The sequence below is a fragment of the Sprattus sprattus genome (assembly GCF_963457725.1).
Source record: "Sprattus sprattus genome assembly, chromosome: 5".
NCBI classification, from domain to species: Eukaryota; Metazoa; Chordata; class Actinopteri; order Clupeiformes; family Clupeidae; genus Sprattus; species Sprattus sprattus.
Genome location: NC_137924.1, coordinates 4,577,683 through 4,594,173, shown reverse-complemented (window position 1 = coordinate 4,594,173; position 16,491 = coordinate 4,577,683). Strand labels below are relative to the sequence as shown.

Here is a 16,491-nt window from a genome sequence, read left to right as displayed (position 1 = left end):
AATAGAGACCAAAATGATATAAAAATAAAATTCTACTAATAAACAATATAATATGTACGCTATAAACAGGAATCATTCACAAACAATTTACAAGGACCACTATGTTTGCCATTTCCAGTGTATTTTCTATTTCCATCCTAGCCACCAGACTATTAGAGGTTTAATGAAAGCCACTAGGGTAGTGTATAGCACAGTGGTGTGAGGTGGCCCTAGTGCACGCTAGTTATGAGGCACACACACACACACCATTAGGAGTATATGTGTAGATATTTATATATATATATATATATATATATATATATATAAATATTGTTCTTAAGTAAAAGTACAAGAACCCAGGAAAATACAAGTATTTTTATTTTCCTGGCCATTCTGAGGGCATATATAGCATAACGTACTAGTTTGTTTGTACAGTATGATGATCAGTGGTGGAAGAAGTACTGAAGTTTAGTACTTACAGTAAGTACAAGTACCCAGAAAAAATCTAAGTAAAAGTACTACATCAACGATCCTACTTAAGTAAAAGTCAAAAGTACTTACTTTTAACTTACTTTAAGTATTAAAAGTAAAAGTACTCACGCAATGGGTTTTCTTTTCAAAGTCTAGGGCTGGGCCATTTTGATAAAGAATGCAGATATAGCTACTGGTAATACAATGCCTCTACAGAAGTCACTACTAGTAATAATTATAAGCAACAACATTTGTTTATTGGAAAGGTTGGTGTACCTATTGTGCTTACCCTCAGTAATACTTTTCACCCTCTATCTTACAATTCTGCGGATGACAATTTATCTACCACAGATTATCTGCAAAGTTAATACCATTAAGCCAAACCAATGAAGACAACATGTTTATCTTTAAATATTGTATTTAATTGTAAACGTATAAAAATGCAAAATGGAACATGAATAACAAATGTAATTGTAAAACTGGACAAAACAAGGCACGCTAGCTTGTCATAGCTAACCTACCAGCTTGATCTTACCACTACAAATATAACAAAGATACAAGCATGTTATTTTGATGCTATTGCTGCATGACAACATGCATTTCGCTAGATAACAGTATAATATCATGTCAGTAACGGAATTAATATTCAAAAGTCAGGGACATTAACAAAGCATAGTAAGAACTCTTCTTACCTCGATATGCTACTTTAAATTTCAAGTTCTTGAAGGCTAGCAACTTCTTTTTTTGAGGGAGACAGGAAACGCATTGAAACCTCCCAACTCATTCTTGGGGCCATTGAACTCAAACATATCTTTTAAATAGGGCCGAGGGTGGCTCATATCAGGGCTCAGATGAGGCCAGACTGTCTGTTGAATGTTTAGTATAATGTGCAAGGCTACCGCTATAGTGCTGCTGCCAAATGCACATTCTGCTATCATTGGTTCTCTGTTCTCCCACACTCTGAGCTGTGTGTGTGTGTGTGTGTGTGTGTGTGTGTGTGTGTGTGTGTGTGTGTGTGTGTGTGTGTGTGTGTGTGTGTGTGTGTGTGTGTGTGTGTGTGTGTGTGTGTGTGTGTGTGTGTGTGTGTGTGTGTGTGTGTGCGTGTGTGTGTGCCATGTGTATTGGTCGTCTGGGTACATCTTTAGTACTGCAAAAACATGTCCATTTTCAAAATATTTTTTAAATATTGATTAAATAATGTTGGCATTTTTACTTTACCTGCACCACATTTTAGCCTAAATGTAACATCTATTCTTACCAGTAGCAGTTAATCAAAACCATACAATTTAATGTTTTTTTTTTATAAGGAGATACAGCTTATATTGAGCAGAATTGAGTTCAGCCTATTGGTTTGGCCCTCCACAACAGTCCCACTATCTCATGTTGCCCCTTGGGGAAATTAATTGCCCACTCTGCACCCATGAAATAGTAAAGCTGCTTTAGAAATAATAAGTCACTTTTTCACCACTTTAGGACTACTTCGTCTTATACTTGCTCAGTGTGAGCCTGAGTGTGTATATTCTGCTTAAGAGCTTTGTCTTAAATGTGAACCACTAGATGGCAGCATTGTTCAGCCCTGTGCCCTCTGGTGTGGACTGAGCTGTAGACCAGTGCAGAGACGGAATGTTAGTGTGTGTGTGTGTGTGTGTGTGTGTGTGTGTGTGTGTGCGTGTGTGTGTGTGTGTGTGTGTGTGTGTGTGTGCGTGTATGTTAGAGTGAAGCTGAGGTCTTCAAGTCAGGGGTTGCTCTTCCCCATCTGATTGGTGTTTAGATATCTGCCAGTGTGAGTGCGCTCTGAAGACCAGTGAGGAAGTAAAAGGAATTATTTCATCCCAATTATCAGAGACTCAGTGTGTTGCCACTTTTTTCCAGAGCAGAGCAACTGCCCTTAAAACTTCCTGTGCACGTCCCTGCAACAGGTGATGAGATATATTTAATATGGACTATGGAATATGTTTAGTTAACTAACTCCTAATTCCTGGTACTATCAGAAGTGAATGAATGCACTGGGCTCAGTGATGGAGGTGGTGATGAGTGGGAAATAACTTTAGTTCAGTGAGTCTACCAGAAATGATGTGAGCAAAATGTGTTAGGATATTAGTGTGCTAATTACAACTAGTCATGACTCTAATTGTACTATCCAGGATGCTAACTGAACCTAACAATGAGGTGTCTGTGTATCCTAATGGGGAGCGCTAACATAACATGATAATGTTTGTGTGGTATGACTTAGAATGAATGCAAAAGAGGCTAAGATAACACAAACTAGCATACAATACAGTATTCAATGTAACGAAACAGAAAACTACGACGCTGGTGACAATTATATACATTTCAATCAGAAACATTTTATTTGTACTTGTAATACATAGATCTGATATTAAGTTCTTGGTTAGATCTGGGGCTCTTGCTTAGTGTTGTGGTTAGACCTAATATGATGGGGTCTTGGTTAGTGTAGTGGAGAGATCTAATACGTTGGGGTCTTGTTTTGTATGTCTGTTAGATTTGGTATGTTTGTTTGTTTGTTATTGTGTGAACATATATGCTCATATAGGGGTCTGATGGAACTGGAAATATTGCTATTCTGTTGTTGTAAGACATTAACTCCTTATTTTGTATCTGAAACACATTTTGGATGTGTACTCTGTCTGTCTCACTGAGACATGAACACATGGCGCATCCCCATCGTTAATTAATATGGCTGCAGTGACTGTAGGAGACAAATTAACCTTTGTGTTGATTGTTATGCCATCTTTCTTTTTTAGTACGTGCATGTGTGTGTGTGTGTGTGTGTGTAAGAATGAATGAGTGACACTATGGCCGTAGGTGTTTTTACCCCCATCTAGAGGACACCTGAACTTGACCTGAGAGGCTGAAGGTGGAGCCCAAGGGGGAAAGGCCGGATGACCGAATGTTTCAAATATGAAGAAATAATACTTATGTACGTATGTATGTACATCACATGTTACTTAAAACTAATTTAATCCTATTTATCTAAATAAGTGATACTAGATCATGTATTATCAGGGCAGGACATCGTTTGAATGGGTCCTCTTATGTCTCTTGAGATCAGACATCCTACTAAAGGTCTTTCCACACTTAGAACACTGAGGTGGATTTTCTCCAGTATGTGTGATGTGATTGGTGGTGAGGTTAGAGCTATACCTGAAAGTCTTCACATGTAGAACACTTATACGGCTTTCCCCCAGTATGGGTCCTTTGGTGTACCTTGACATGAGATATGGTTCTAAAGCCCTTTCCTCACTCTGAACATTGATGTGGCTTTTCTCCAGACTGTGTGAGCTGATGAGATGTGATGTACACCTGAAACTCTTCCCGCAAGGCGTTCACTAATATGGCCTTATATCACCAGTATGGACCGTCTGATGTATCTTGAGGCTAGATGAGTCATTAAAGGCCATTCCACACACAGGACACTGGTAAGGTCTTTCCCCGGTATGGATCATCAGGGGCCGATATTTCAAAACTTGTAATCCAGATCAGAATGATCCGGATAACCAAATCCCCCTGTTCTCATCCACGGATCAACCTGATCTATCCCGGTATTTCAAAACTTTGCCAGATTGGATCAGAGTGATCCTGATACCAGCAGATTGGGATGTCCAAATCCGTCCCGCCCCCTGGATCACAGACAGGAAACAGGAAATGGAGCGAAGATTTGAGCAGAAACAGGAGAGCTAACACAACTATTGTCTCTAAATTAAAGTATAATCTTGGTCAGTGTTGATGCGTCCTTAGACTAGATGAAGGGCAATCATTATATTGACTTAACCAATTACGTAAATCATCACAAAGTTGAAAGAAGAGCTCGGCGATCTCTAATTAAGCAGAGTTCGCGCTAATGCGAGCTAACGCTGCTCCATTGACTCCTGTGTTAAGGAGCTAACAAGCTAGTAAATAGGCTAGCGTCTGTATGTCGCGGTCCACAGACCAGGGGCCGGTATTTCAAAACTTGTAATCCAGATCAGAATGATCCGGATAACCAAATCCCCCTGTTCTCATCCACGGACCAACCTGATCTATCCCGGTATTTCAAAACTTTGCCAGATTGGATCAGAGTGATCCTGATACCAGCAGATTGGGATGTCCAAATCCGTCCCGCCCCCTGGATCACAGACAGGAAACAGGAAAGGGAGCTAACTTTTGTCTCTAAATTAAAGTATAATCTTGGCCAGTGTTGATGCGTCCTTAGACTAGATGAAGGGCAATCATTATATTGAGTTAACCAATTACTTAAATCAGCACAAAGTTGAAAGAAGAGCTCGGCGATCTCTAATTAAGCAGAGTTCGCGCTAATGCGAGCTAACGCTGCTCCATTGACTCCTGTGTTAAGAAGCTAACAAGCTAGTAAATAGGCTAGCGTCTGTATGTCGCGGTCCACAGTCCATTTGAATGCATTCACTCGCAAGGCATTGTGTGTAGATTTCAAAATGTGTTGTACATATCTTTTTAGGAAACAGTTGTCAACAAAAGGGACAGCCCTAAAACCTTAATATTTGGTTTCTTTACAGATGTTTGTGGAAAGAGAAGACAGGCAGTTAACATAGACCTGCTCCAAATGGCATAACCTTTTGAGCTTTGGCTATGAAAATGAATTGTGTGTGCTGAATGCATGTTAATAAATTAATTTGACTGATTTTCAGTGGAGGCTTTTATCAGTGGGTATAACTTAACAAAAAACTGTTACTTAAATAAGGCATTCATATTCAAACTTTCACTGTGTTTTCTGAAAAAGAAAGGAAAGTGCAACGAAAATAAACATTGATCAAACAGCAGTGAATTGTAGTATCAAACAAAAGAACTTTGGGAGAAGTTACACTTAAACTGTTCAAACCTTTACATGTAATCTCCCTCAAATCCACCTCTGAGGTGGGATCAGGGTGATCCTGATTTTTAGGATCAAACTGATCCAGATTTCCCACTTAAATTTTGAAATACTCAACAGCAGTGTTTAATCCAGATCAAAGGCAGGATTGGATTCCCAAATCTGAATCTGAATCTTCAGGATCAGATTTGCTTTGAAATACCCGTTTTTAGGATCTGATCAGGATTTAATCCAATCCAGGAGGATTAATCCTGTTGGATCTTTTTGAAAAACCGGCCCCTGCTGATTTGAATGCATCCACTCGCAAGGCATTGCGTGTAGATTTTAAATGTGTTGTACATATCTTTTTATGAAACAGTTGTCAACAAAAGGGACAGCGGAAAAAAAATTGTGGGCATTTTAGTGTATGCATCCTTTATTTTTAATCCGAAAAATGTGAAAAAAAATGTTTCCTGAAATCCTCAATGGGTTGGTTAGGCTGTCAATAAATGCACTCCAGAAACACATGTGCTGTCAACATCCACTGAAAAAATAACTCTTAAAACACAATTCTACATGATTTAGCATCAATTTAATGCAAAAGAAATTAGGCTTTTTCTCACTTTTTTCCCAATATTTTCATCTTAACTTCCTTGGCAATCAACTATTCCCCCAAGTTATGACATCAGTCAATCTGCCATTCTTTTCAGCAAACAGTGTACTCATTCCACAGAAAAAAATATAAAAATCCAACCAAAATCAATGGATCTGTGATGATTTCACTACTAGTTGGCGATCAACAGGCTCATAACCTTATGGGAATTTTAGGATACTCTCCGAAAGACCGAAAGACAAGCTGGATATTTAACATGGTTGTTAATGACCTCTTTATTACACATCATGGCCTTAGCATCTACCCACTCAGGATTTCAGGAAAAAAATATGTTTTTACATTTTTCGGATTAAAAATAAAGGATGCATACACTAAAATGTCCACTTTTTTTCCCCGCAATATTTCTGGCAGAGCAGACCCTCCAATTATTGGTTCTTAAGGTCAAAATTCACAGAAAAAAACACAAAAAAAGTATGGAAGACCATGTCAGGTTCAACCCATTTTTGTGACTTTGGCTCCCTGACTAATGGTAGTCGGGCATGCTCAGTTGCTCACTGCATGATGGTAGTCCCGTAGCATGCGTTAACATATTGCATGGTAAAGATAACATTAGCCGGCCCATTTTATACAGTGATTAATTTACAGTAATTCATCTTACTTTGTAGGCTTACTGTTACCTAATGTTTTAACCATGATGGTAGTCCCGTAGCATGCGTTAACATATTGCATGGTAAAGATAACATTAGCCGGCCCATTTTATACAGTGATTAATTTACAGTAATTCATCTTACTTTGTAGGCTTACTGTTACCTAATGTTTTAACCATGATGGTAGTCCCGTAGCATGCGTTAACATATTGCATGGTAAAGATAACATTAGCCGGCCCATTTTATACAGTGATTAATTTACAGTAATTCATCTTACTTTGTAGGCTTACTGTTACCTAATGTTTTAACCATGATGGTAGTCCCATAGCATGCGTTAACATATTGCATGGTAAAGATAACATTAGCCGGCCCATTTTATACAGTGATTAATTTACAGTAATTCATCTTACTTTGTAGGCTTACTGTTACCTAATGTTTTAACCATGATGGTAGTCCCGTAGCATGCGTTAACATATTGCATGGTAAAGATAACATTAGCCGGCCCATTTTATACAGTGATTAATTTACAGTTATTCATCTTACTTTGTAGGCTTACTGTTACCTAATGTTTTAACCATGATGGTAGTCCCGTAGCATGCGTTAACATATTGCATAGTAAAGATAACATTAGCCGGCCCATTTTATACAGTGATTAATTTACAGTAATTCATCTTACTTTGTAGGCTTACTGTTACCTAATGTTTTAACCATGATGGTAGTCCCGTAGCATGCGTTAACATATTGCATGGTAAAGATAACATTAGCCGGCCCATTTTATACAGTGATTAATTTACAGTAATTCATCTTACTTTGTAGGCTTACTGTTACCTAATGTTTTAACCAGATTTAGCTAGCTAGCAGGTTGAAATAACATTACCACAGCTATGGTTAACATATTGCATGGTAAAGATAACATTAGCCGGCCCATCTTACATGTACAGCCCTAAAGCAAACACTATTAGCTATTTCATGTTTAAAATATGAATATATTTATGATCCCTTCTGGAAAAAGTAACCTAGCCAACTAAAACGTTACAGATGAACAACAGTAGGCAACGATACGTGCATTTAGGCTAAACAATAACAAATTGCCAGACACGCTTTCATGAACAATAACAAATTCGCCTCGTAGTCCTACATGGGAACATTTCTTTTTTTATTGCAAACAGCCCATGAAATTAGCCAACAATATTAAACATGAGGAGAACTTGTATTTATTGAATGCAATCAATTACATTGTGATGTCTACTTTGTGCCAATGGACTGATGCTGGTAGGCTACAATAAAATAGGTTACTTTATTTTACCCCCGGCCAAAAAAAATTAATAGAAGAGCATGATAAAAACAGTTAAAAAGATAAAATATAATTACATACCAAGTTAACATTAATAAAAGTCATTTTTTGCATGAGATTGGAGTGATGATAATCAGAGGAGATTAGTTTTTCTCATTTTCATGAAGACATGGACTAAAATATTGGTAGATTTTCTCCTTGAAAGAGACACCTCGGAAAGAGTAGATTTGTCTGCATCATAAAAGGAGACTTAACCTGCCTCATAATCCAGAAACACCCCCACCCTCTCTGGCTTCTCTTTGAGGGAGAGACGAACATAGGGATTAGCTAGTGCTTCATACTCATCCCCATTTCTCAGCCATATTGTCCAGTATCCTTTCTTAGGTGACAGGGTAATTGGTGCATTTCTGCCATCTATTGGTGGATGTAAATTTTAGATTGAATTCCAGTCAAGTGAACTTTATTTTGTATAGCACATTGAAAAACATCAGGAGTTGTACCAAAGTGCTTTATACCTGTATTATGATATTATGTCCACTGAGTGAATTATATATTTCAAATAAAAAACAATATATAGTTTTTGAATGATCAACATCCCTGTCACTACAGTCATTCAGTTTAATATGATATGTCCAATCAATCATGACTGAGGCAACAAACTAAGGTAGAACTGAAATGAAGTCAGGCAAATCACTAGATTGAATTAATTAGTGGACACTCACTTAAGTTGCATCATTTGCATTTGTAAATACATTAATTATTGTAGATACATAATAAAGGAGAAAGGAGTAATGAACAAATTCAACATGTAAACATGAATAAAAGAAGGAGGAAGAACACAAAATAATATTTAAAAATAAAAAAAATCAATAGAAAAGCACAATGAAAAATGATCATTAAAAGCATTAAAAATTAATAAAACATAATGAAATACCACCAAATAAGCATTAATAAAAGTCATTTGGGGCATGGAATTGGAGTGATAATCAGAGGAGATGAGTTTTTGCCGCCATCATGAAGAGATGGACTAAAAAATGGATAGATTTTCTCCTTGAAAGAGACACCCCAGAAAGAGTAGATTAGATTCCATCTGTCTGCATCATAAAAGGAGACCAAACCTGCCTCATAATCCACAAACACCCCCACCCTCTCTGGCTTCTCTTTGAGGGAGAGAACAACAGAAGGACCAGCTAGTGCTTTATACTCATCCCCATTTCTCAGTGCTATTACCCATAGTCCATTCTTAGGTGACAGGGTAATGTCCCCCTTCCTGTTAATGGACTCTCTGGCTACTCCTAAAGCCCATTCAGTCTTCCCACTGACCTGCACCTCGTAGTAAAATCTACCAGAGGTGAACCCCTGCTTTCCAAGGATGCAAACAACACGATCAAAGCGCTTGGGGTTGTCAGGACGACTCTGTGATGAGCCACCATGCCTCACTTGTTTCCCATCAGCTGACAGGATGAGTCGGTCGTGAGCTGTATCAGGATCCAGAATCACATCCACTGCAAGAGAGTAAAACACTTATAGTTGCAAGCAGTGACTATCCAAGCAGGTTTTGTGATCACCCAAACTGGCAAAAGGTTGGATGACTTGACAGCTTCAAAAGCTTCAAGAAAACATTGGCACTTTAGAAAATGTGAGCAAATAGCATTAATAGCATTTCAAATCTTTGGCTTAATAAGTTATTGAGATATCGCAATATGTAACCAACCGAGTTTAAGTATAGGAAATTTGAGATTTTTAGCTGAAGCAGTTCTTGAGATAGTGACATGTGTCAGTTGCAGCACCCCCTATGGATGAATTTTCACAAAATGTGGTTTTCAAATTATTTTGTATTGATTGTGCATATCAAGGTTTGTTATCTTGAAAAATATGGATCTAAACAATCGAAATGTACCTTTTTTGCCTTCTTACAGACAGTGGTTACAAGCACATTGCTATAATTCCAATACACTATGGAACAAAAAGGTTTTCATGGCCATGGCAAGACATACCTGCATACTTTGTTACCTCCATTCCTGTGTTAAAGAAATGAAGAAAATTAATCAGATATGTCCCTCGGTTATAAACTCAGCTTAATACTAGTAAGGAATTTAAATATTAAAATCTACATACATTTTACAAATATTAATATTTAAATGTTACCATCAATATGAATTCAACAACCCCTACAAGGGTGAATCTCACTGAACAAAAAACATCGGTAACACTTTATAATAACCCTCCGTAATAAACCATTTATGAAGCATTTGTTCATAGTTTGTTTATCATTTACAAATCGTTACCCCAACATTTACAAACCTTAGTAATGTATTTGTAAATGAGTAGTAATGTATTTATGAACCTGTTTTCTAATGATCTATAAGAGTTTTTTATAAGGACATTAGTTAGCAGTTTATAAATGAGTATTAATGTATTTACAAACATTTTTCAAATGCTTTTCTAATGATCTATAATATCATATATAAGGACATGAGTAAGCTGTTTTGAAATGAGTACAGATGTGTTTATGAACATGTTTCAAATGATTTTCTAACGATCTAAAAGATCATTTATAAGGACATTAGTAAGCTATTTGTAAACGAGTAGTCATGTGTGTATGAACATTTTTCAAACCATTTTCTAATTATTTATAAGATCATCAATAAGGTATATAATAATGGTCTGCTCACATTTTGTAAATAATTTACAAATGATTAAGCAAGCAAGTTTCAATGAGTTAGTAATGCTTCATAATATCCTTTATAAGGTATGTGCTGATGGTCTGCTCACCATTTATGAGTCATCATGAATAATCTTTGTCATGCATAAGCTATCGTCCAATTCATACGTGAAATAATATATGTGAGCACATGTAACACCTTAGTTTATGCTTAATATAGGTTTTTAGAAACCATTTACTTACCATTAGTAACGTGTTTCGCATGGGTTGATATGAAGTGGGCACTGTCTATACTTTATAAGCATTTACAAATGGCCAGTAACTGAGGAACATACTATAGAAACCATTTACTAACCATTAGTAAAGTGTTTTGCATGGGTTAATATAAAGTTGCCACTGTCTATACTTTATAAGCATTTACAAAAGGCCCGTTACTGAGGAACATACACTATAGAAACCATTTACTTATCATAAGTAAAGTGTTATGCATGGGTTGATATAAAGTTGAGACTGTCTATACTTTATAAGCATTTACAAATGGCCTGTTACTGAGGGACATACCATTAGTCAACACTTCTGCAGCAACAACTCCAAAAATGACCTCAAACGTTAGGTTGTTAAACATATCAATGGCAAAAACACACAACACAGCATCGAGGGAATGGAAATTGAAAAACATTTATTTAAAAAACTACACTAACAATAAATTCACATTTAAACATGCATTCTAATATGCTAAACACAACAGCAACAATGGAACTTTAAATAAGGGGATCAGCTAGTTTTTTTTTCATTTATTGCCAAAAGTTTGCCAGACTCTTTATATGCTTTTAATTTGGTTACAATGCTTTCGTCCCCCTCTATGGCATCCTTACACCTCTGTGTAAAACTAGAGAGCTCCTCCGTGGAGGAAGAGTCGGATGACGCGTCGGAGGAATCAGGCCCTGACTTGGATGAAGCGCTTGAGTTGGTTTTCTGCGACTGACTTTTCTTCGCCTCTGGTGGACTGCCCTTGTCCTTTTTTCTTGCTGCTACAAACAGACAATGACAGAGGATGATTAGTGGAAAATATAGGCATGTGGGTGGCACACTAGTAAGTGTGATGGTCTTTGGAAGATAGTTTTCTGAGTTCAAACAAGAACAGGTCGATACAAACGTACGTGAGGAAATGACTAGTATGAAACCACTAGCGTCAATCAACAAAAACACGAAGAGAGTAATGCTAGCAGGAAAATACAATTATGCACTTACATCATCAGTAACGCATACAGCAACACAATGTTAACTTTATGTACTTAGCATTAGAGATTATAAGCACACGGTATTAGACCATGAGGGCACGTATGGGCTGGCACGAAAAGGTTTCAAGTTCCCAAGTGTATTGTCAAATATGGCAAATTGACTTACTCATAGCCAGTTGTTCCCTCAGGAAGTCGCTCTCAAATAGTCATGTCTTTCAGCATCTCCTGCTGCCAGTCCAATTTCTGCCTGGCCATCTCCAGCTCATGGCGCAGTCTAGTTGACGTCAATTGGGCATTAGGAGCGAGTGTGGTCCTAGCTAAATGTTTGGGGGAAAGAATACAACTTTTCAATAAAAATGTTCACACCGCTAATTTCCAATAATCAGGTTAATCATATGCAAATTCAGCGAGAAGGGAAATAGTTTTGTTAGTCTAAGGTTACTAGCTACGAAGTGTAACAGGTGGAACCAACCATAGGAAAAAGTTATATTAAATGAAATGTATTATTTAATTAAAGCTTCAAACAATTATTTCACACTGAAACACTTTCCACCCTGTTCATGACAATATTCTTAACACAGATACCTGTCCTACTCACCGGTGAGTTCTTCTAACTGAAACAAGGCAAAATAACCAGAACACAAAATATCATTGCCCCGTACCAACATGCACTAAATCCACTGTGTGTTAATAACACTAGCAACATACATTCATAAATGCAATAAACTTATATACATAAATGCAACAAAAGAACGTTTTGTCCATTAAACACATTACACAATCAAAATTCAATGTTTTTCACATTCACTATGCTGTTCGTTGCACTGTTCTGTTCAACGTTTAGTTCAAAATGGTTGAGCCACGGTCATCAAAGTGTATGGAAATGTTCCCAAGATGCATATTACCGTCCCGGACACTTTGCAGCTCATTGACGATGTGGAGTCACAACGGGGAGGGTATTACTTACCACAACATCAATCTGTAGCGTGGGAGAGGGAGGGAGAGAGAGAGAGAGAGAGCAAGCGTGCTCCACGCACATCAGGGGCTGTAGTGGTGGAAACGGCTAGCTGTCCTCGTTCGTTGGCATGGTGTAGTCTCCGATGTTGGCGACGAGCTAGTTTCTAAATATTAATACACTTTGCTAGCTAGCGAGGACATTCCGCCTCACACTACAACGTGCTATACTTCTTAGCAGTAACACCGGGCGATCTTCAGAGCTGGTGATGTAAATTCTTGCTTCCTCCACACGACCACTCTACCGTAGTTCATCTGTAACATCCGTAACACGGACACTAACAGACCTAACAGACCTAACAAACTTCGAGCTAAACTTGCAATTAACTGACTTATCCTACCGTCACTCTTTCTCAATCACATGTGAGCTATCCGGGCGCCGCCATCTTCTCTCTTACATTCTCCGTTTGCCCCTTGTCCCGCCCTCTCCGCTCTCTCCATTGGCCCCTGAGATAACTTTGGGATATCAATCTCTGTTCCACACCCAATAGCACCACAGAACTTGACCATAGGTCCAGCCAATCAGTGACTGGAAAGTTGGTGCACTGGCCAATGGAGTGAGCGGAGAGGGCGGGACAAGGGGCAGACGGAGAATGTTAAGAGAGAAGATGGCGGCGCCCGGATAGCTCACATGTGATTGAGAAAGAGTGACGGTAGGATAAGTCAGTTAATTGCAAGTTTAACTCCAAGTTTGTAAGGTCTGTTAGTGTCCGTGTTACGGATGAACTACGGTAGAGTGGCCGTGTGGAGGAAGCAAGAATTCACATCACCAGCTCTGAAGATCGCCCGGTGTTACTGCTAAGAAGTATAGCACGTTGTAGTGTGAGGTGGAATGTCCTCGCTAGCTAGCAAAGTGTATTAATATTTAGAAACTAGCTCGTCGCCAACATCGGAGACTACACCACGCCAACGAACGAGGACAGCTAGCCGTTTCCACTACTACAGCCCCTGATGTGCGTGGAGCACACTTGCTATCTCTCTCTCTCTCTCTCTCCCTCCCTCCCTCCCTCTCCCACGCTACTGATTGATGTTGTTGAGCTGCAAAGTGTCCGGGACGGTAATATGCATCTTGGGAACATTTCCATACACTTTGATGACCGTGGCTCAACCATTTTGAACTAAACGTTGAACAGAACAGTGCAACGAACAGCATAGTGAATGTGAAAAACATTGAATTTTGATTGGGTAATGTGTTTAATGGACAAAACGTTCTTTTGTTGCATTTATGTATATAAGTTTATTGCATTTATGAATGTATGTTGCTAGTGTTATTAACACACAGTGGATTTAGTGCATGTTGGTACGGGGCAATGATATTTTGTGTTCTGGTTATTGTGCCTTTTGTTTCAGTTAGAAGAACTCACCGGTGAGTAGGACAGGTATCTGTGTTAAGAATATTGTCATGAACAGGGTGGAAAGTGTTTCAGTGTGAAATAATTGTTTGAAGCTTTAATTAAATAATACATTTCATTTAATATAACTCTTTCCTATGGTTGGTTCCACCTGTTACACTTCGTAGCTAGTAACTTTAGACTAACAAAACTATTTCCCTTCTCGCTGAATTTGCATATGATTAACCTGATTATTGGAAATTAGCGGTGTGAACATTTTTATTGAAAAGTTGTATTCTTTCCCCCAAACATTTAGCTAGGACCACACTCGCTCCTAATGCCCAATTGACGTCAACTAGACTGCGCCATGAGCTGGAGATGGCCAGGCAGAAATTGGACTGGCAGCAGGAGATGCTGAAAGACATGACTATTTGAGAGCGACTTCCTGAGGGAACAACTGGCTATGAGTAAGTCAATTTGCCATATTTGACAATACACTTGGGAACTTGAAACCTTTTCGTGCCAGCCCATACGTGCCCTCATGGTCTAATACCGTGTGCTTATAATCTCTAATGCTAAGTACATAAAGTTAACATTGTGTTGCCGTATGCGTTACTGATGATGTAAGTGCATAATTGTATTTTCCTGCTAGCATTACTCTCCGTGTTTTTGTTGATTGACACTAGTGGTTTCATACTAGTCATTTCCTCACGTACGTTTGCATCGACCTGTTCTAGTTTGAACTCAGAAAACTATCTTCCAAAGACCATCACACTTACTAGTGTGCCACCCACATGCCTATATTTTCCACTAATCATCCTCTGTCATTGTCTGTTTGTAGCAGCAAGAAAAAAGGACAAGGGCAGTCCACCAGAGGCGAAGAAAAGTCAGTCGCAGAAAACCGACTCAAGCGCTTCATCTAAGTCAGGGCCTGATTCCTCCGACGCGTCATCCGACTCTTCTTCCGACTCTTCCTCCACGGAGGAGCTCTCTAGTTTTACACAGAGGTGTAAGGATGCCATAGAGGGGGACGAAAGCATTGTAACCAAATTAAAAGCATATAAAGAGTCTGGCAAACTTTTGGCAATAAATAAAAAAAAAAACTAGCTGATCCCCTTATTTAAAGTTCCATTGTTGCTGTTGTGTTTAGCATATTAGAATGCATGTTTAAATGTGAATTTATTGTTAGTGTAGTTTTTTAAATAAATGTTTTCCAATTTTCCATTCCCTCGATGCTGTGTTGTGTGTTTTTGCCATTGATATGTTTAACCATCTAACGTTTGAGGTCATTTTTGGAGTTGTTGCTGCAGAAGTGTTGACTAATGGTATGTCCCTCAGTAACAGGCCATTTGTAAATGCTTATAAAGTATAGACAGTCTCAACTTTATATCAACCCATGCATAACACTTTACTAATGATAAGTAAATGGTTTCTATAGTGTATGTTCCTCAGTAACGGGCCTTTTGTAAATGCTTATAAAGTATAGACAGTGGCAACTTTATATTAACCCATGCAAAACACTTTACTAATGGTTAGTAAATGATTTCTATAGTATGTTCCTCAGTTACTGGCCATTTGTAAATGCGTATAAAGTATAGACAGTGCCCACTTCATATCAACCCATGCGAAACACGTTACTAATGGTAAGTAAATGGTTTCTAAAAACCTATATTAAGCATAAACTAAGGTGTTACATGTGCTCACATATATTATTTCACGTATGAATTGGACGATAGCTTATGCATGACAAAGATTATTCATGATGACTCATAAATGGTGAGCAGACCATCAGCACATACCTTATAAAGGCTATTATGAAGCATTACTAACTCATTGAAACTTGCTTGCTTAATCATTTGTAAATTATTTACAAAATGTGAGCAGACCATTATTATATACCTTATTGATGATCTTATAAATAATTAGAAAATGGTTTGAAAAATGTTCATACACACATGACTACTCGTTTACAAATAGCTTACTAATGTCCTTATAAATGATCTTTTAGATCGTTAGAAAATCATTTGAAACATGTTCATAAACACATCTGTACTCATTTCAAAACAGCTTACTCATGTCCTTATATATGATATTATAGATCATTAGAAAAGCATTTGAAAAATGTTTGTAAATACATTAATACTCATTTATAAATTGCTAACTAATGTCCTTATAAAAAACTCTTATAGATCATTAGAAAACAGGTTCATAAATACATTACTACTCATTTACAAATACATTACTAAGGTTTGTAAATGTTGGGGTAACGATTTGTAAATGATAAACAAACTATGAACAAATGCTTCATAAATGGTTTATTACGGAGGGTTATTATAAAGTGTTACCAAAACATCTTTATAGTGGCTAACATAACATCCTTACCACAGTGATCTGTCTTTGTATCTGGATTG

At 37.8% G+C, this 16,491-nt stretch overlaps 1 protein-coding gene across 1 annotated transcript in view; it reads right to left on the bottom strand.

Moving 5' to 3' along the window:
* Nucleotides 1-7,636: 7,636 nt before the first annotated feature.
* Nucleotides 7,637-16,491, bottom strand: part of LOC308365605 (zinc-binding protein A33-like) — a gene marked incomplete at its 5' end in the record, with an annotated part of 16,326 nt that continues 7,471 nt past the window's right edge. Inside the window, 2 exons of the mRNA XM_080839072.1 lie at nt 7,637-9,334; nt 9,827-9,850. Coding sequence (XP_080695198.1) covers nt 8,787-9,334; nt 9,827-9,850 — 572 coding nt within the window. The 3' untranslated portion in view covers nt 7,637-8,786. The remainder of the gene's footprint in view (nt 9,335-9,826; nt 9,851-16,491) is intronic.